The 22,695-nt window shown below is 44.2% G+C and overlaps 1 protein-coding gene across 2 annotated transcripts in view; it reads right to left on the bottom strand.

The window, feature by feature from the left end:
- Positions 1–22,695, bottom strand: part of WDR49 (WD repeat domain 49) — a 339,477-nt gene that overhangs the window by 28,561 nt on the left and 288,221 nt on the right. For both annotated transcript variants that reach the window (XM_086944927.1, XM_086944926.1), the window contains one exon: positions 11,705–11,851. In XM_086944927.1, the coding sequence (XP_086801053.1) occupies positions 11,705–11,851 (147 nt within the window). The remainder of the gene's footprint in view (positions 1–11,704; positions 11,852–22,695) is intronic.

Here is a 22,695-nt window from a genome sequence, read left to right as displayed (position 1 = left end):
TACAACAACCTGTGTTGATTCAGGGACATTGCTGCTACTTTCTTGCGATGAGCCAACATCACTGGTCGAAGGTGATTGGAGAAGTACACTGACTGCCTCTGAAGCACTCAAGGGCTTTGACTTAATTTGGGGTGGTGGTGGAGGCACTGAACCCAATGGAGCGGGGGTGCTGCTCCCAGCTTGGTCCCCAGCAGATCCTGCTGCTGCAGGCGTACTTTTTTTTTTGCTCCCAAAAAACGTGGCGGTTGGCACACCAGCCTCCTTGGTAACTTGCTTCTTCTGCTCCTTACTAGCAACTTTCTTGCTAGAGGAGCTACGGAGACCTTTTTTTGGGGCCATCTTCTTCAGAGCAGGTCAGACAGCAGGCCGCAGTTGCACGAATTGTAGAGTTGTCTGAGGCCAGACGTGACGTCGCGTGACGTTATGCTGCACACACACACCGCTGCAGGACTTCTTCCTGGCACTGGTGGTTCTCTTGAGTCTTGTGCACCTAAAAACAATGGAAGACAGAGGAACATCAGTTCAGTTATACACCCCAAAAAAATAAAAAAAATAAAACAGAAAAATCAGCACAATCCCATTCCATCCATGCCCTCCATGATGTTTAAGTTCAAGACACCCCACAGAAAGACTAGGCCCATGCTAGACTCAAATACCCCTGGTGAAAAGGCCACAAGTACAGCCCCCAAAAACGAAAATCACTGAAAAATCAGCACAATCCCATTCCATCCATGCCCTCCATGATGTTTAAATTCAAGAAAACCCACAGAAAGACTAGGCCCATGCAAGACTCACTACCCCTGGGCATAAAGGTTGAAAAGTAGGCAAAATGGTTGCAGGCCTAACAATAATGCCTACATTCAAAATGGCCACTTGCCTCCCAGCACATGGCCAGGGCCTGTAGCAGCACTCAAAATGGCCCCCAGCCACATGGCCTGTCCCTCCCCATGAACACCCCCAAAAATCGAAAATCACTGAAAAATCAGCACAATCCCATTCCATCCATGCCCTCCATGATGTTTAAGTTCAAGACACCCCACAGAAAGACTAGGCCCATGCAAGACTCAATACCCCTGGTGAAAAGGCCACAAGTACAGCCCCAAAAAACGAAAATCACTGAAAAATCAGCACAATCCCATTCCATCCATGCCCTCCATGATGTTTAAGTTCAAGACACCCCACAGAAAGACTAGGCCCATGAAAGACTCAATACCCCTGGTGAAAAGGCCACAAGTACAGCCCCAAAAAACGAAAATCACTGAAAAATCAGCACAATCCCATTCCATCCATGCCCTCCATGATGTTTAAATTCAAGACAACCCACAGAAAGACTAGGCCCATGCAACACTCACTACCCCTGGGCATAAAGGTTGAAAAGTAGGCAAAATGGTTGCAGGCCTAACAACAATGCCTACATTCAAAATGGCCACTTGCCTCCCTGCACATGGCCAGGCCCTGTAGCAGCACTCAAAATGGCCCCCAGCCACATGGCCTGTCCCTCCCCATGAACACCCCCAAAAATCGAAAATCACTGAAAAATCAGCACAATCCCATTCCATCCATGCCCTCCATGATGTTTAAGTTCAAGACACCCCACAGAAAGACTAGGCCCATGCTAGACTCAAATACCCCTAGTGAAAAGGCCACAAGTACAGCCCCCAAAAAACGAAAATCACTGAAAAATCAGCACAATCCCATTCCATCCATGCCCTCCATAATGTTTAAATTCAAGACAACCCACAGAAAGACTAGGCCCATGCAACACTCACTACCCCTGGGCATAAAGGTTGAAAAGTAGGCAAAATGGTTGCAGGCCTAACAACAATGCCTACATTCAAAATGGCCACTTGCCTCCCTGCACATGGCCAGGCCCTGTAGCAGCACTCAAAATGGCCCCCAGCCACATGGCCTGTCCCTCCCCATGAACACCCCCAAAAATCGAAAAACACTGAAAAATCAGCACAATCCCATTCCATCCATGCCCTCCATGATGTTTAAGTTCAAGACACCCCACAGAAAGACTAGGCCCATGCAAGACTCAATACCCCTGGTGAAAAGGCCACAAGTACAGCCCCAAAAAACGAAAATCACTGAAAAATCAGCACAATCCCATTCCATCCATGCCCTCCATGATGTTTAAGTTCAAGACACCCCACAGAAAGACTAGGCCCATGCTAGACTCAAATACCCCTAGTGAAAAGGCCACAAGTACAGCCCCCAAAAACGAAAATCACTGAAAAATCTGCACAATCCCATTCCATCCATGCCCTCCATGATGTTTAAATTCAAGACACCCCACAGAAAGACTAGGCCCATGCAAGACTCACTACCCCTGGGCATAAAGGTTGAAAAGTAGGCAAAATGGTTGCAGGCCTAACAACAATGCCTGCATTCAAAATGGCCACTTGCCTCCCAGCACATGGCCAGGCCCTGTAGCAGCACTCAAAATGGCCCCCAGCCACATGGCCTGTCCCTCCCCATGAACACCCCAAAAAATCGAAAAACACTGAAAAATCAGCACAATCCCATTCCATCCATGCCCTCCATGATGTTTAAGTTCAAGACACCCCACAGAAAGACTAGGCCCATGCAAGACTCAATACCCCTGGTGAAAAGGCCACAAGTACAGCCCCAAAAAACGAAAATCACTGAAAAATCAGCACAATCCCATTCCATCCATGCCCTCCATGATGTTTAAGTTCAAGACACCCCACAGAAAGACTAGGCCCATGCAAGACTCAATACCCCTGGTGAAAAGGCCACAAGTACAGCCCCAAAAAACGAAAATCACTGAAAAATCAGCACAATCCCATTCCATCCATGCCCTCCATGATGTTTAAGTTCAAGACACCCCACAGAAAGACTAGGCCCATGCTAGACTCAAATATCCCTAGTGAAAAGGCCACAAGTACAGCCCCCAAAAACGAAAATCACTGACAAATCTGCACAATCCCATTCCATCCATGCCCTCCATGATGTTTAAATTCAAGACACCCCACAGAAAGACTAGGCCCATGCAAGACTCACTACCCCTGGGCATAAAGGTTGAAAAGTAGGCAAAATGGTTGCAGGCCTAACAACAATGCCTGCATTCAAAATGGCCACTTGCCTCCCAGCACATGGCCAGGCCCTGTAGCAGCACTCAAAATGGCCCCCAGCCACATGGCCTGTCCCTCCCCATGAACACCCCCAAAAATCGAAAAACACTGAAAAATCAGCACAATCCCATTCCATCCATGCCCTCCATGATGTTTAAGTTCAAGACACCCCACAGAAAGACTAGGCCCATGCAAGACTCAATACCCCTGGTGAAAAGGCCACAAGTACAGCCCCAAAAAACGAAAATCACTGAAAAATCAGCACGATCCCATTCCATCCATGCCCTCCATGATGTTTAAGTTCAAGACACCCCACAGAAAGACTAGGCCCATGCTAGACTCAAATACCCCTAGTGAAAAGGCCACAAGTACAGCCCCCAAAAACGAAAATCACTGAAAAATCTGCACAATCCCATTCCATCCATGCCCTCCATGATGTTTAAATTCAAGACACCCCACAGAAAGACTAGGCCCATGCAAGACTCACTACCCCTGGGCATAAAGGTTGAAAAGTAGGCAAAATGGTTGCAGGCCTAACAACAATGCCTGCATTCAAAATGGCCACTTGCCTCCCAGCACATGGCCAGGCCCTGTAGCAGCACTCAAAATGGCCCCCAGCCACATGGCCTGTCCCTCCCCATGAACACCCCCAAAAATCGAAAAACACTGAAAAATCAGCACAATCCCATTCCATCCATGCCCTCCATGATGTTTAAGTTCAAGACACCCCACAAAAAGACTAGGCCCATGCTAGACTCAATACCCCTGGTGAAAAGGCCACAAGTACAGCCCTAAAAAACGAAAATAACTGAAAAATCAGCACAATCCCATTCCATCCATGCCCTCCATGATGTTTAAGTTCAAGACACCCCACAGAAAGACTAGGCCCATGCTAGACTCAAATACCCCTGGTGAAAAGGCCACAAGTACAGCCCCAAAAAACGAAAATCACTGAAAAATCAGCACAATCCCAATCCATCCATGCCCTCCATGATGTTTAAGTTCAAGACACCCCACAGAAAGACTCAGCCCACCCACCACTGAGTACCCCTGGGCAAAAGGCCCCAAAACAGCCCAAAAATCGAAAATTCCAAAATTGTAGTTGCAGCAACTGTAATGCCCCAAACAAACTTACTTGTAAAATTTCTAATCCAACAGTGATCCAAAGAAAGTCAAAAAGGCCTCAAATCCAAATATCCAGCAGCATCCACAAAAAGTAATCCTTCCAGCTCCAGGTCCAAATGAAAAGTGACCAGGAGATGGACAAAGCACTGGGAGGAGCCTTCTGGACAGGAACAGGAAGTTGAAGACTGTGGGGCACTTCCTTCCTCCCACCCCCCTCCCCAAAATGGACTCCTCGCTAAAAAAGTGCAGGCAAATGTCAACCTAAGGAGTTATTCAGATAAAAATCATCATTTCAAGAAGGTTTATGCTGCTTGCTGGTGGATTTCTTGTGCAGAATTGCAAATTTTATATTTTCGCTTGTGCGAGATTGTTGCTGCTCATATCAAATCTCGCAATTGCGAAGTACCGCGAGACGTGATCTCGCCGTACTCGCGTTGACAAACTCTCGCTGTGCAAGTTGGCAAGCCGCGATGACGTAATCGCGCTCGCCAAATTCCCGCGGGGATCCCGCAGCAAGATCCAAAATGGCGCAGCACTCGCAAAATATCGAGAAAAACAACTCGGCAAACGATGATAAACGCCGCGCGCCGCAAAATTGTATCACCAAGAAAAAAAAAATCCGCTGCGTGCGAATTTGCGGATTTTGCGGGAAATTCGCAAATCTCGCGGATTGCGAATTTACCGAAAATCGGCAAAATCCGCGAGCGTAACGGATTTTCCGCCCATACTTAAAAAACCAGACAGCTTCTTCAAAGTAGCTGAATGTAGAGATCTGTTAGGGTTGTACCATGAAAACCTTTTACTCAATGATTCAGTGCCATTGAGATGCAATGCTTTGTGAGCAATACAGAGTGCTTTAAAGTCTACTGTTTTCTTTGACCAGCAACAAGTGGAGGTCATCCCTAGCTTTAGTCAGTAAAAAAAATCCCTGTTGTCTGGTGGGTTGTCTGCCCCTGAGGACAGATTGGGGGTAATAACCCCCATCTGCCCCCTCTGTCCGATTTTTGTTTGGGGATGGGGGCATTGGCATGCCCATTTTGGGCAGCCCCCACCCCTACATATTCAAAATAAAAAATCCCTAGTGGCATGTGGGCTTAGTCATCTGCCTGGTGCAGGGGGGCAGAAATACTTCTGTTTTTATAATTGTGGGTTGGGGTATGGCCTTGCCTACTGCGGGTAGCTCCCATCACTCTTTTATAATAAAAATGAAATCCCTGGTGTCAAGTGGGCTTTCTACCCTCTGGGGGGCAGATCGGGATTAATAACCCCCATATGCCCCCGGGGAAGGAGGAATGTCCCTTTTGTTTTGGGGTGGGGACATTAGCATGCCAATTCTAGGCAGCCCCACCCCTCTTTTAGATAGGGTAATAACCCCTATCTACCTCCTGGGGGGGCAGAAAGTCTGTCCCTTTTGTGTTGGGGTGGGAGTATTGTGCAGCCCCCATCCCTCAATAATTTAAAAAAATAATAATCCCTGGTGCCTAGTGTGCTTTCAGACACCGTGGGGGAGCAGATCGGGACTATTGCCCCCATCTGCGCCCCAGGAGGGCAGAAAGACTGTACCAATTTTGGGGTGGGGGCATTATAATGCTCATTTAGGGCAACCCCTCACCCCTAACTTAAAAAAAGAATCCCTGGTGTCGAGTGTTCTTTCTGCCCCAAATGGGGTGGTGGCAGAGAGACTGAATACTGTTAAATTAGTATGCAAAGGCTCTTGCCCAAGGGTGTGCTCTCCCCTCTCTGGTGACTTGTGGTGGATCCCTGCTTGGGGATTGCCCTCCTGCTGTGATATTCATGCTGGGATCCACTAGGGAAGGGTACCATTGGGAAGGGGAGATACTCCCCTTTCCAATTATGTCCCTCCCATCTGCCTACGTGCTCGGGGCCTTAGATAGTCCCCCAAGAGCTCGTAGGCAGTGAAAGTGAAATGAGCAGATCGGCTCATTTCACTTCCACTTTCAGTGTAGTGGCGTCAGCACGCCATGCACACTGATCGTCACTACCCTGATAGAAAAATGCCTCAGGAGCTTCCGAGGCTGAAGAAACAAAAGGAAATCCATCTGCTGTTTGCAGCAGAGGGATTTCTAAAGAGTGTGCCTTGGATGAGTTATTAGCGACATAATCATGTAAACACTCGGTTGTAAGTCTACTGAAGTATAACCCCATAAAAGAAATTTGACTGAGTAATTGAGTATGTAGATCTCCTCATGGCCAAGAATGGAGGAACAGTGTGTGGATTCCGCAAACAAAAATCCAAATTTGATCAATGTTATTCAACCAAGGATCAAGCAGACACCCTTGTCAGTTTCGAAAAACAACCTGGATAGGGGTCTGACTAACTGAGAGAGTTTATCAGGTATCCCAAGAGGTCTAATATCGCTTTGTAAAACAAATAAACCAAGGTTAAAGAGTTTAGCCTATGGCTGGATATGTATAAGATTACCAAATGCTTTTGAGAAGATCATAAACAAATAATGCAATGGGAGAGTAGCTTGAACCTATGCTTGACTTGGAAGCAGGGTCAGCACAATGGCACATTTTGTGGTGGACATTCCTTCTTGAAGACAAATGTAAATCATGTTAATTAATTATTCTATTGATTTCCTCTCCTCCTGATATCCTTTCCTTTGTGAAAATTTTAACAGGAAGGTAAAGTATTGGTAGGATTCTATGATCATCTGGCTTACTTGGAGAGACTTTTTTGAAAACAAGGACCAAGAGATAGAGATCCCTTACATATTGAAAACAAGGGTCCCACCTTCATAATGTAATCAGTAATAGAAAAGATACCCAGCAGATCGGATCAATTTTAAGAATAGATTTTGACAAAAGTTTTGTACCTTTAGCACCAGAGGCTTTACAGGTGAATAGTGGCTCAGAGATTTTTCTAACTGAAGGCGAACGAACTGGAATAGGATGTGAAGAATCGAAATTATCTGTCAATCACTAACCTCATACAAAATACTAATATTGAAATGCCACACATACGCTGGGATATTGCTAGAGTCCTGCATGCTTGTTGGTGCCCTTGGAAATGAATGCCCAAAATGTCTGCTAGTTCCTAATATCGAGGGCCTGAAGCATTTCAATCCTGCAAGCCCTTTATGGCTTGCTAAATATTCTAGAACCTTAGTAGATTTAACAGGGTGTTGTAAACCTTTGTATGCGTGTAACAAGAAGGAGAGAGAGGACTAGGTAGCTAGTCCGAGTCCCCGAGGGTTTATATGTGATTAAACAAAGAGGACTAGCTTAAGTTGACCAAAGTGTTGCAGTACTCAAATTAGTTCTGTCACGGGCACCTTGTAGGTGTATTCATGAAGCCCTCACCCACCAACCTAGTTGGTGGCATGCTTCATCATCGGGCCCACCCGGTGACACCTAGTATGTCCCGGGTGTGCTACGATGCCTGATTACAGCGGAGCTGGTATATTGCTGAGAGTGCAGTGAGGTTGGGTGAGTTGTGATTTAAAACGGCTTGGTGGTGGTCCCAGTACCCGAGGGTAAATTAAATTTTAATAACTGGGCTGTCACCAGCGGTTAAAAGTAAGGCTACAGGACGTGCGAGGGTGGCGAGTTACTGCCCCCTGCGTCCTTCAGATGGTCGACATGTTTCAGCCAGTGCCTTAGAGTATTCTGGCTTTCCTCAGGACCGTTTTTTAAAAAGGTGTGGTGAAATAAAACAGACTTAGTGTTGTGGTACAGACTATGTGATACACTCACTAAGACGTTTTTCTATATGTGAGAGGGGGATTCCCTTCTCATGCATACGCTTTGGGTTATTAGCGGAGGACGACGGCGGGACAACAGGTACAAGGCAGGCACTGACCAGAAAGACTGGTCATCCCCTTACCGCTTCCCTCCAGGAATAAAAGCCGGTTTTGCATGAGTAAAACCTTTGCCTTTTAAAATCGGTATTATAAAACGATTACGAATATGCAAAAAATATTCACAAAATAAAACAAAATGCAGAGAATCCGGAGTAGAGAAAATGTCACAGGTACATACATCTAAGTGCTCCAGCTTTTTCCATCCCTTTGGCTTGGCAAAAAGCAAATGTAGTTGGTTTAACCTAAATAGTACCAATAGGAAGCGATGGCGCTGGTTAGACACAATGGTTAGGTATGGCTCAATCGTTAATGATGTACATATCAGCTGATGAGCCAGAACACACGGTTTGCTTAACTCATTCTGCTCTCTATCACTTTGAGAAACCTGAACATACATATTTTTAACCCACAATTTGTCTGCTTTTAACAATTTCTACAGGGAACCAAAGAGGTCAGGTCTGCCTAAATAAGCTGCAGTCCTTTTGACATAATTTAACCATGGGATGCTACTTGCCAAGTCAAGAGTTAAACAGTCATGAATGATGACACGGTTCATCTCCAGCTCCGGATTTGTCCAAATACTTATCCATTTGAGCAGAGGAGACATTCCAATGGTGTCTGTTATATAACCTATGCCCATTTCTTGATGAATAATTTTGTGGATGTCGATGACGGTACGGCTAACAAACTTCTTAGAAATGTATTTTCCACTATTTGCACGTTCCCGGCATTTCTGTAGCCCCAAAGTTCTGAACGATAGCTCGCAATGGCCAGACATTTAGCCCTGTAGATATTTAACATAGCTTGTATGGGTTTAGAGCCCAATCTGCGAGCAAAATCTAAAACAGCAACAGTTGATCTTGCCATTAAATTACTTTTGGCCGCATTTGTGGGAACCAGGAGCCCCTTTCGTCGAATAACACTCCCAAATATGAGAATGGCGTTACCCGTGTGAAATTGTTTCCCTCACAATAGTGACTTTTACATTTCTTTGGCTTGGCCCCCATGATCATAATGTGGGACTTGGAGAAATTTACATCCAAGTCCAGGGACTTCATGAATGAAGCAAAAGTGGTTAAAAGCTGCTGTAGGCCATTCGCCGTTCTAGCTAGTAGAGCAGCGTCATCTGCATATAACAGGGCCGGAATTAATCTCTCTCCTATACACGGGATATCACTACAAGCATCCGATAGAACAATTTCAAGATTGTTAATATATAAAGTGAATAACAAAGGGGCCAAAATGCAGCCCTGTCTCAATCTTTTAATTATACGGATGTTACGTGATAGGTTCCCTCTTTTATCGTATCGTACTGTGGCGCCCAGATTTTGATGCAGATCTGCCAGAAAATTTACTATATTTTCATCTAATCCTAATTTCAAGAGCAGATGTCATAACTTTGACCTGTTTACTCGGTCAAAAGCCGAAGAAAGATCCATGAATGCTAAATGAAGTGTGCCCTTCTTCGCAATGGTATATTTCCCAGTCAACAAGAGCAAGTTAAGGCACTGATCAGTGGTACCTCTCCCCTTCCTAAAACCATACTGGAGGTTAGAGAGGATGTTAGCACCATTTAGCCAGTCTGTAAGCTTGGCCAAAACCACTCGTCCCAGCACTTTCACAGAAGAATCGATCAAAGAAATAGGCCTATAACAGCGTGGGTCACTTCTAGAACCCTTTTTAAAAACTGGTTCTATCACTGACAGCGACCAGGATTTAGGTAAACCCACTTTACAGGCTTTATTAAAAACATTGGCAAGCAGTTTAGACCAAATTGATATATTTGTTAAGAAGAGGTGGGCGGGATCCCCGTCCGGGCCAGGGGCTTTATTTTTAAACATTTGGGCTATAACCTTTGCTACCTCACTAACTGTAAAGTTTAGAAAATATTTCTTACCTACAAAAATAAAATCCCTCGGTTTGTTTTCTTCCTGGTCCCCATATATAACTTTAAAATGAGTGTACCAATCCTCTTCAGGAATATTACACTCCAACATACCACTTTTACACTCAAGAGAAAAAAAGTCTATTCACTACGCTCTAAAATTTGGCGCTGTTTTTTAACACGTCAATAGAAGTTAATTCCATAAAAGCATCATTTTTAATCTGAGTTTTACGAGTGTTTGTAGCTAATTCATACTCTTTCCTACAATCAGCTATGTAGGTCTTATCTTGTGTGCTATTTTTTAATGCACACATTAATTTTTTATGTGCAGCTGAACAACTATGATCAAACCACCTTTCTCCTTTATTTACGTGTTCTTTGAGAGGGTGTGAAAGATCTTGGGCCACTTGCCTACTAATTTTATCGTATGCACTTAGAACACCATCATCTCCTGCCTCACTATCACAGCACAACTCCAATTCTGACCCTACTGTATTGGCTAATCCATTACAGAAATCTGCAGGAATTACCATACTACACTTCAGTCTACGACCCTGATCTATATTCTTAATTACTGTAGTGGAAACCCATTTATTAACCTCCAAATTAAGGCTAACACCACCCCTCAAAACCAGATGTATAGGATTGTGGTCACTAAATTGAGACCACAAAGCTATATAATCCTTGACAAATAGTTTGAGAGGGGTATTTATAAAAATATAGTCGATAGTTGTACCGTTTCCCCTCCCTTTAAATGTTGGGATAGTGTCTATGTCACCTAAATCAGATGGATAAATGAGGCCCAGATCTGCTATAAGTTGCTCCAAATATTCACCTTGTATGGTTTGTTCAAAGTGGGGCTCAGGAAACCTGTTGGGCCCAAAACATTCAAAAATACCACATTGCGTATGACATAGATGTATATTAAAATCTGCTAAAATAATAACTGAATAAGGTGCAGAATAATTCTTCCTATAACCCTCTAAGTAGGTCTTTAGGTTGAGCAAGTGTTCTGTGACTGTAATCCTATCAAATGAATTATAAGAATTCACAATTAAAATCATACTTGAATTTGCTGGGATGATCTCAGAAACTAGACAATTTGGTAGTCCAGTTTCTAGCTTACGGTAACTTCCAGCAACCTTTAGGGCAAACAGAGTAATCAATCCACCTTTTGATCTTCCCATGTTAGATGGTCTAGCTGGTTCAAAATAAGATGTGAAACCATCTAACCATATCGGGCTATTTTCTTCCCACGATTCCTGAAGCCCAATAACATCATAATCTTTTAAGAAGAGAACCCAATTATCGTCCTCAATTTTATTTCTTAGCCCAGCAATGTTCCAACTATGTATTTTTACTGTGTCCCCAGATGGCAAGGATTGGGGACGGAGGTTAAAAAAGCTGAGTTGTTTAGAAAGTGACTACACTCTCTCTGATCTCTGGCTCCTGCACCTCAAAAGTAAACCATTCAGCAATTAGATAATATACTGCTCTCAAATATGGCAGAAGTGAAAACTTGGAATGCTTTCATATTTAGAAAAAGAAATTGAATTTAAGCATTGGGTTAAATGGAATGTAACACCTACTGCGGTAAAGAAAAATCCTCAACGCTGCAAAATGCCTGGACTGGGACTTCATTACTCATTTCACACAGCAGCAGGGGCAGCCGAAGCTGATCAGCTGCTGACCTTTATTCGGGCCTCTCTGCTAGTCAGTGATGTATGCTCTGTCCAGCCATGCGGCGTGAGGAGATGAAAAATGCTTACTTTCTGAGAGGGTTGGATGCTTCACAACTTTAGAGCTCTTTCGGTCATGTCTGTCTCCGAAGTATTTTTCGGGGTTTAAAACGAAATCCGGTTTGTTTATGTCAGCTAAATCCTCCAGTACGCCAATATTTAATGCACTGAAAGTACCTAAGAGGAAAAGAAAACAAGAGGTTTCAGAAATCAGGATAAGGTATGCATATTGCAAATATATTAATTTGAATTAGTGGGCAAATTACATTGATGCACCATTGTTGGCGCAATTTTGAACAAAATGTCCATATTAGGTGCATTGCACCGGTTTATTTTTGCACCAACATTTGAACTATAGGTGCTGGAAGTAGGGGTGCTGTGGTGCTGCAGCACCCCCAGAAATAATTATGCAGGACTTTAGAATGTTAATGAGCAATAAAGATGCCTTTAAATATTGTATTTATCTTGTCTCATTTGCTGCAAAAACAAAGGTCAAATATCATGTTGTCTCTTCTGACAAATTGCTGCTTATTCAGAACCTGGTGTTTACTTTTATTCTCTGACTGCAGTGAGGATTTTGTAAAAGTGATCTAGGAGACAATCCTGCTGGGGAACAGGAAACAATGTGGCATGTCCATTGTTTGTAACACACAGCAACATTTAAATAGTGGAAAATGAACTACATACACTTCAAATTATATCAGCAATTGGGAAAGAACAATTTTTTATAAATTCTGAATTGTGACAGATACAAATATTTTAATAGGATCAAAGCAATTCAATAAATTTTACTTGGTGGTGCGAGAACAATAAATACTCACTGAAACCCGATGTTCACACATTATCGTTTTTGTGCTATAGTTTTACCAGTAAAACTGTATGTCTATGCAAATCTAGTAGCCATTTCACCAGAAAGTGTGCTAACTGTACATTACAGTGTGCTACCACACCAGAGTTCCAAAACGCACCACTAGCTACACACCACACCGTTATCACCCTCCTGTTGAGCGGGCGTGGCTCATTTGCTACACTTGTTTTTAAGTCGAGCCTGGGCAGCGCATGCGTTGCTCTGCGAGGCATGCTGTATTGAGGTACGACATCGATGCTCCACCCATTTCCCGCCCATCTTTTCAATTGGCTCTTGTTACTGTCCTTGCAAAATCGTTGCTTTTCATTTCTGAATAGGCTTAGTAGTCCTTCCTTGGTATCATCTTGTCTGCATTGGTAACCTCCCATAACGACTGGACTTTTTACTGGTGTTGTTACACGGTCTGCTTTATAAATCAGCGAGCACTATATTTTGTGGGGGTTGGCCAGCTCTGGCAATCTGTTGCCTCTCGCTGGCACTCCCTCAACCCCTTCCTCCCATCATTGCTGCACTTATTCTCACCAGTGCCATCCCCACACCACCACCTCCTATCCTCCCTGCTTTAGCATTCCTCATTTTGTTTCCGTTACATAGTCATACATACTTTTAGCATGGTGCCCATTTTATGAGCACTGCACTTTCTTTGCTTGCAGCTTCGGCGCTGCATCTCCTACCATCTGCAAAGCAAGGAGAGGGTGCAGTACCACAGGCTGTTACTAAGTGTCCCTGTGGAGTTATAAACATACCTCTATTAGCAACATAAGGCACTGCACCCACAGGGACACCTAGTAACAGCCTGTGCGACTGCACCCTTTCCTTGATTCGTCAATTTGCTTTTAACTTACTTGCGTCTGGCCTCGTGGTTCTGCAATAGCTTACACATTTGCAATAAACACACAAAGCACAATAATGGCTAGGGAAAAAAGATCTGCAATGCAATTGCTCGAGCATTGCTGAAAGTTTGAGATATTGGGGTTGCATTATTATTTGCAACGCTGATAGCTCAAACTTTCAGCAATGCGAGACCCATTGCATTGCAAATGCTTGTTTTCTATGTCGCTTGGATTTTTCACAATCCATATGACTTCAGGGATATAACATTAATGGAAGCATCCACACTCTAAAAATGGTTTCAGCACCACTGATTTGGACTGGTTGCACACTGCAAAATGTTGGATTTCTTGAGGTCAGTGAACGCAAGGGTTTTTGCATATGCTATGCCGCACAAATGTCAGTGCAAAAACTCAACCAGCACCAGTGTCATGTAAGTAAATAATGGTGAAAGAATTGTACAGTTCAATCTATGTATCTGAGTAGCAGATCTGACATATGTATCTTTATATCAAACATATGCATCAAGAGGTCTTCAGTGAACAGGCAAAATAAAGAGTATGGAGTAGAGTAGGAAAGGATAGCAGAAGTGGTGTGGGGCAGGAAACAGTTTGACCAAGAGTAAGATGCTTGATTTTTGGAAAACAAATGACATCCAGAAATTGTTTTAGAGTCACGGCACAAGTGATTCACTTAATCCTACAGCCCTACCGTGTGTATAGTCTTTGTTGCCCACATGTGCTCTGAAGGAGACTTATGGACACATTTTGCAGCAGACTATAAAGTGTGTGTAACATAATACTTAAAAGTTCATGACATGACATAACATAAGATAAAGCATAACAAAAAAGTAACATATCATCATAATACAGATTATAAAAGATGGCAATCACATAACATACTATATGGCACAACAATACATAGAACAAGCAATAACAACATATAGCATGGATGGTATACCATACACATATATGTAACATAACATCACCAAACAAACAACATAAACCAAAACATTAAATAAAATAATCCAAAACTACTACCAAAACTTTAAATATAATAATATAATAATAGTGAAGTAGTGTGGCTCACTGGTTAGAGGCGGCAGACCCGAGAGCAGAGGACGGCCCGGGACCAGGGTTCGATTCCCGGCGCGGCAGGTTTCTGGACCAGGGTCAGCGGACTCAATAATTCTCTCGCCTCGGTGCCCACTCTGATCAGCGATCACACTCGGCAACTCTGGGCATTAGCTTGCCTCATCTTCACTAACAGCCCCACCAGACCGCCGGGGATGCCTGGTCTCACCCTGGAGATACCCATTAAGGGACCATCTCTCAGGGAAGCGAGGAAGGGTTTCGCAGCGGTCGAAGCACCTTGGGACCCTCCGGGTAAGTAGTGCGCTATATAAATGCCTATACATTACATTTACATTACATTACAATAATCCAAAACTAGCAACATTTACACCATATCCAATAACAAAACAAAAATATATCATATAATATAATATAAAACGTAGTATTACATCAAATACTTCATAAAATTGCATAAATCATAGCAGATCATGAAACAATGTATCAAATAGCATGACATAACATAAATACAACATATTACATTACATAACATAAAACAGAACGTTACATGATAGCAAACATAAAACAAATATAAACCAAAACTTAACATGTAATATAGCATAGGGCACAGCAAGAAATGACATAACATAAAACAAAGCAAAACATAACTACACAAACTGAACATAACATAAAATTATAAAAACATACCGAGGGGATTTGCTGCTTTTCACTTGCTGTTTCTTTGTTGCCCTGTTGCTCCTTGTGCTCCTTGAGAGCAAAGCTTTCTGGCCATCTCCAGACTCCCGCCTTTGTGACCGGCTCCCTACGCGGACCGCTGCTGCCGGACTACACTACCCAGGAGGGGAGGAGGGGTCACTCCGGCCCATAAAAATCTCGGCGGGCTCCCGCGGCGCGGGACGCCCTTACCGGGGTCTTGCTGCTTTTCACTTGCTGGTTCTTTGTTGCCCTGTGCTCCTTGTGAGCGAAGCTTTCTGGCCATCTCCAGACTCCCGCCTTTGTGACCGGCTCCCTATGCGGACCGCTGCTGCCGGACTACACTACCCAGGAGGCAGCGCGGTCTCGCGAGGGGAGGAGGAGGGGACACTCCGGCCCATAAAAATCTCAGCGGGCTCCCGCGGCGCGGGACGCACTTACCGGGGGGATTTGCTGCTTTTCACTTGCTGGTTCTTTGTTGCCCTGTCCTCCTTGTGCTCCTTGTGAGCGAAGCTTTCTGGCCATCTCCAGACTCCCGCCTATGTGACCGGCTCCCTACGTGGACCGCTGCTGCTGGACTACACTACCCAGGAGGTAGCGCGGTCTCGCGAGGGGAGGAGGAGGAGAAACTCCGGCCCATAAAAATCTCAGCGGACTCCTGCGGCGTGGGACGCCCGGGCAAAGCGCGGGCCATGGGCGGGTCCGTCCTGCGCCTGTCATCGCCCGGAAGAGGCTGGGCTGGGCCACCCTCCGAACATTCCAAGAACTGTAAGGAGATTAGATTTTATAAACACTTCCTCCCGTTTTGAAAGTTGTATTGATATTGGCTGCATATCGACTTATTAGGAAGTGGTCTGGGAGTACCTGTTTGCATTATGCTTGGTTATGGCGGCTCGTGTTGGAAAGGGGAGGAGGGCTGCAGTGGGAGGTCTATAAGCGGAACGCTTGACCAGTTTATCACGAGGGCACAATCGGTTCTTGAGCATGAAATAGTCATGACAGAACGTCGTCTGTCGTTGGAACCAATGTATATAAGAAGGTCGTCTTTAGGACCTATAGGATCGGTTATATCGCCAAACCGATCAAAAGGGCAAGCTTTTACCGCCCAACATACTAATGAGAGAGGTAGCTCTGAATAGGAAGCGGGGAGTGTACGAGTTAATCTAGCGCTAAACGAGGTTGTCCCACTGGATTTAGTAAATACCGTAGCCATTGAGGAGGCACCTACTAATGTTCTAGCACATTCCTCAACAAGGTCTTGTGCAAATAATAGTATAAAAACACTTAAGATCAAACAATTCACAGGACAAACTACCACTGCCAAAAGGAAGCGGGGAGGGGGGGGGGGTTCAGAAGGGGAGATGTCCAAAGTTGCAAAAAACTGCGGAAGTGGCAAATAACATCGATAGTATTGTTGAGGAGGTTGAGATCTCCCAAGATAATGTATCACCTCAACAGGAATTGTTACCCATTACTCCCCCAACGTCCTCGCCATTAAGGCTGGTTGATTTAACCCTCCCTTCGGTCCAACCACTGGAGGGACTTATGCCCCAAATGGAACAAATGATAAAGTCCCTAATCCTACCATTATTGCAAAGGATAAAAGTAATCAGTGAAAGGATGAAGAGACTGGAGCAGAATACTACTGAGCAATCTGGTATGTTGAAAAAATTTATTGAGTGCTCAGAAAGAGTTAATACGGGGGAGGTAAACGAACCCACTGCATTAGCAGTGGAAACAATTTCATTTCCTAATCCTATGGCAACTAAGATAGTTCTGGTGGAATCTGGCACAGGAAATCAAACCGCCCCACCATTGGAAAGTAGGACAAGGGAACTGACAAGATGCTCCCAAGGAGCGAGGGAGGAGACACGGGTGAATGAAGATAGAACCAGGGGACAGAATAAGGACAATTCATTCGGAGTAAGGGAACGTAATAACCTTATAAAGAGTAAAATTGATTTAAATCACATTGATCTCCCACCTGATTCTTTTTCATATGTGGTGGTTCTCACTGGGGTACCAGAATTAAAAAGCGATAAAACAGAAACTTACCCAGAACTTAAAAACAAACTAATATTCTGGCTTAATAAGAACAGACCCCTCCCGAATAACTTTGATGGGGAAATTCTGCATGCTCGGAGAGTTAGTTGGGTCGGGCATAGAACTAAAGATATAGCTGGGGATTCTGTTATCGTTAATTTCAGAGATCGAAGGGTAGTTGGGTATATTTGTGACGTTTTTATCCAAGTGATGGGAGTGGCATATATCCTTACGATTTGACCTATTTTTATCGTCCACCATCCAAGACACTGCCCAATTATAACCCCTTTGGGAGGCAACAAGCAGAGATCATGGGTGAGTCCAGGAATTATTATACCATCCCTACTTTATATCGTTTTGGGTTGCTATCTTGTCTTGAAGGTGTAGACTGACTGACCTTACACAGTATGGGAGAGGATTTGAATTGGGGTATTTCTAAAAATAAGGAGGTTGCGTTCAATGAATCTTTTGTTGGGAAAGAATGGGGGAATAACTGTGTGCATATAACACCCCATGTAATTGTACCTGTCCTACACCCCCCGTTAGATAATGCGAGTGAAACATCTAAATGTAATTATCTAGAAGATAGTGTTCAACATGTTAGTACTAAGGTGGTACAAGTAGCAGAAACTAATCTGACAGGCAATATAGTAGTTACAGGGGTAGAACTTAGCTTTAAACTGAGGTCCTGGAATATAGCAGGTATTAAAAAGAACCTAAGTGATCCTGCATGGCAGAATTACGTAGATGATTCTGAAATTATATTATTTCAGGAAACCTGGGCTGTTGAAAACCAGTTTAAAGTTGGCTATGGATCATTTTACGTACCCGCTATTGCCGCGCCAAAAGGAAGACCCTCGGGAGGTCTGGTGATATGGCAAAAATTGCACTAGGAATTGATTTTAAGCAAATTGACTGCAACGGTCAGGACATCCTGGGAGTTAAGTTTAATGGCACAAACAAAAGAGAAGTTTGTATTCTAAATGTCTACAGCAGGCCCTCGGCTCCCAACAAGGAAGCAAAAGTTATCGAGCAACTAGATATTATTTCTATGCTCGATCAGGGGACGTTGGTAATTGTTGGGGGGGATTTCAATCGTAAATTTGAGCCGATAATAGGCCTAGAAAATATCCTTGAACAAGAGGACAGCGCCAACAATATCCCGGGAGTTGAGACCAGTTGGGCGGTGCCATGCTCAGTGGCGACAGCACAGTTACTGCGTCTGACCACTACGCATGGCTTACGACCCTGTAATGGGCATCTCCCATCAGACAGCCCAAGTCAACCAACCTTTAAGAGGGGCAGCTGTGATAGTCACATTGATTATGTTATGGTGTCAATTTCACTCTGGCCAGAGGTAAATGATCTTGTAGTGGAGAATCGTGTTGAAAGCGACCACTACCCGCTTACTTTGAAGCTCAATAAGGCATTATTTAATTTGCTGCCTACTGGGAGAAATTGTCTTAAACATACTAATATTGAACCCTTGACCTCATACAACCGTAGAGCATTGAAGTGGCTAGTAGTAATGGGAAACAATACTATTATAAAAAAATCTATGAACTCTATGTTGATCAGTTTTCCCCGTATATTAATTCCTCCGTACAGGAAATCCCCATTATGCAAATTCATGGAAACATCTCTTCAGGACTGGGGGTATTGCTGACCAAAAATAACAAGCGACTAAAAAGGGGTCAGCTAAAGTCAGCGAAAGGGGACACATGGTATGATAAAAGCTGCCGAAATGCCAAAAAGGATTTTATAATGGCTGCAAAGAACAACAATGTACAAGTGAATGTAAATGTAAATGTAAATGTACAAGTGCTGAGCGAGAAAAGCAGGTGCTATAAGAGCTTAACAGCTAGGGTTCAGAAACACTGGGATAAAGCAAACTGGTCCAAATTATTGAAAGCGTGCAAGGAAAATAATCAGACCTTATTCTGGGGCCTGATTGCTAAAGGCTCTGGAAGTGGCACCCCCAGCAGGGATAGGTTCCTTGAAGCAAACGTTTGGGTTTCCTATTTTTCAAAGCTATACTCCCCTAGTAATACTGAATCTACATTTATTACTGACGACCCAGAACCGACCGGAGTGTCATACCTCTGTCTTTTAGTTTGGTAGAAACAGTTGAAGTCATTAAAGCGATTAAACCGGGAAAGGCACCCGGACCGGATAGGATCCCGGGGGACCTATGGAAGCATGAAAACATGCTGTGGGCCCCATATGTTAACTGCCTTTGTAATGATATTGCCAAGGGTGCCCCTATTCCAGATATGTGGCGGGGCGCTGAGATTGTAACAATTTTCAAAAAGGGGGATCGCATGAATCCGACCAACTATAGACCAATTAGTCTAATTGACGTTCTACAGAAAGTATTTGCGAGGCAGGTTTTAAATAGGCTTGGTTCTTGGATTGAGGAGACCAATACCTTAACCAAGTACCAAGCAGGTTTTAGAGAACGGATTAGCACAATCGACCAGGTGTTTAGATTCTTATGTATCATCTGGAAATACATTAAAATTAAGGGGGCACATGTGTACGTGGCCTTCGTTGACCTTAAGGCAGCCTTTGACCTGATCCCCAGAAACTTACTCTGGTCAAGACTAACAGGTAGATTCATCATCGGCTTGTTTTGCGAGTCTGTAATAGCGATTATTAAGGAATCGCTATTACAGACTCGCAAAACGGGATTCATGTAGAAATCGCAATATTTATTGCGATTCCTACAGCTTCCTTATTTGCGATTAGCTAATTGCTAATCGCAAATCAGGAATAACTCCCCATTCATTCCTAAGGGCCTAAAGGCCCATAGGAATGAATGGGAAGACATATCAATGTGCGAATCGCTATTAGCGATTCGCATTTTGATTTTGGGATTTCAAGGGTGCCAGGGGTGTCCAAAGGACACCCTGTAGCACCCCATAAATGTCAATGTAGACTGATGTTGCGCACACACATGTCCAAAGGACATGTGTGTGTATAACATACCGCTTAGAAAAATGCACTAATGTGAATTTTTCTAAGTTTTCGCTATTTACCACAAAGTCAGACTTTGCGGTAAATAGCGGTAAAAAATAGCGAATTCGCAATTTTTTAAAGGTTCATGAATAGCATTTAAGGAATCTCTAATTGAGATTCCTTAAATGCGATCGCAATTTGAGAAATCGCAATTATTTGCGATTTTTCAAATTGCGAGTTCATGACCCATTGATCAATTCAAAATGCCATTTTTGCGGGCGCAAACGGCCGATTTTTGCGATTCGCACTGTTTGCGCTCGCAAAAATGCTTGATGAATCTATATGTAAGGGACCAGGGTGTTCCTGGGGAAAATTTGGGACAGATTGTCAGGTTGCATGAGGCTAATTTGGCTAGGGTGAGATGGGGCCCAAATGGAGAACTGTCTGATCGAATTAATATAAATAGAGGTGTCAGGTAAGGATGCGTGCTGGCACCAACACTGTTCTCCTTGTATGTTAATGATATACCAGACACCCTCTTGCTGCGAGCATGACTCTCCCAAGTTGGGTGCTCGCCATGTGCCTGCGTTGTTATTTGCAGATGACACCACTTTAATTTCACAGACACCCAAAGGACTGCAAAACGTATTAGATACCTTTCGGTCTTACTGTAAAGCTGAAAGACTGGAGATGAACTCGTCAAAAACCAAGTACATGGTGGTTAATCCCCATAGAACTTTTAAAAAGACATTAACTGTTAATGTGGAATCGATTGAACATGTTCTGAATTTTAATTATTTAGGTATTACAATTGACGCCAAACTAAACTGGAAAACCCAGATAGATAAAAGCAAAATGATCCTCTCGCAAAATGTAGCACCAATAATAAGGCGCCACAAGATTAGTTACTTGAAATTTGTCACTCCAGCTTTGAAGTTGTATAAGTACAAAGCACAATCGGCCGCACTTTATGGGGCAGAGTTATGGGGCCATGTTGCCAAACACGCCTTTATGGTACAAGAGAATACCTTTCTCAGGACTATCCTAGCGATACCACAGTACACACCCCTACTCCCACTCACAATGGACCTGGATATTCATCGTGCTGATGACCCCGGTTGTATTGGGTTCGCTTGTGGTCAACAGATGAATTAGTAGACTACAGAGAAGCCCTGAAAGATATTATGAAAATAAAAAACAACACGAAATTGGTATGGTTAAACCATATCTGTGAAGTCGGGATCTCCACGGGACCCGACCACACCAAAACGTCTGGTGGATAGCCTAGTGGTATTAGAACCTTACATTAGACATCTATTAGACGTGTCTTTCAGCACCAAGACCGTACCCAAAGACTGGAAAAAGGCGGTGGTCCTACCCCTTAAGAAGAAACCTACTATTAGTTTTGATAAACTAGAGAACCTCCGACCAATTTCCCTTCTACCCTACCTGGCCAAAGTGGCTGAAAAAACGGTCAATATGCAATTGATGGATTTCGTGGAAAAGGCTGCCTTACTACACGATACCCAATTTGGCTTCCGTCCCCGCCATTCAACGGAATCTGCGCTCCTGATGGCGGTGGAGACCCTACGTCAGGGGGTGGATGAGGGTCACACTATGGCCCTCATCCTATTGGACCTGAGTGCAGCATTTGACACTGTAGCTCATACCACCTTGCTACAGTGTCTGAATAGTGGAGGAATATCTGGAGCTGCACTCCAATGGATCCAATCCTTCCTGACTGGGAGAAGTTTCCAGGTCCGCCAGGGTGATCACTATTCCAGAGACATAGGATTGGGCCAGGGCGTTCCCCAGGGATCGTCCCTGAGCCCCACCCTTTTTAATCTTAATGTCTCCCCAGTGGCTCCGATTGCTGTGGGCCATGGGCTGCATATTGTGTCCTATGCCGATGACACGCAGCTGGTTATCTCCCTTTCACGTGCACCCGGCCTTGCCATGGACAGTTTCAGGGCTTTTATGCAAGATCTTGCAACCTGGATGTCCACTAATTGCCTTAAATCAAATGGCAACAAGACTGAGGTGCTCGTGGCGGGGAGGAACCCATCTGTCTGGTCGTCGGCGTGGTGGCCCTCATGCTTAGGTGAGGCTCCAATACCTCGTCAGGAAGTCAGAAACCGTGGGGTCTGGCTTGACGCTGACCTGTCTTTTGGACCCCAGATAGATCGGGTGGCGGGTGTCTGTTTCAGCGTGTTAAAAAGCCTACGGAATGTCCTAGTCCTCCTTCCTACGTCCGCCCGTAGAACGCTGGTGCATGCCCTCGTCACATCGCGTCTAGACTACGGCAACCTACTGTACCTGGGAGCAACCTGTAAGGCAATAAACCGCCTTCAGGTGTGACAGAATGCGGCAGCCCGCCTGATTTTAGAATTTCCTAAAAGATCGGACTCTAAAGCTGCCCTTCAAACCCTCCACTGGTTGCCAGTAAGGAGCAGAGTGGAATTCAAAGCCCTCTGTACTTGTTATCGTATCCTTGCTAGGAAAGCGCCAGCACCATTCCAGAACCTAGTCACCAGGTA

This window comes from Lissotriton vulgaris, chromosome 11 (assembly GCF_964263255.1).
Source record: "Lissotriton vulgaris chromosome 11, aLisVul1.2, whole genome shotgun sequence".
Taxonomy (NCBI): Eukaryota; Metazoa; Chordata; class Amphibia; order Caudata; family Salamandridae; genus Lissotriton; species Lissotriton vulgaris.
This window is presented reverse-complemented; position numbering and strand designations above follow the sequence as displayed.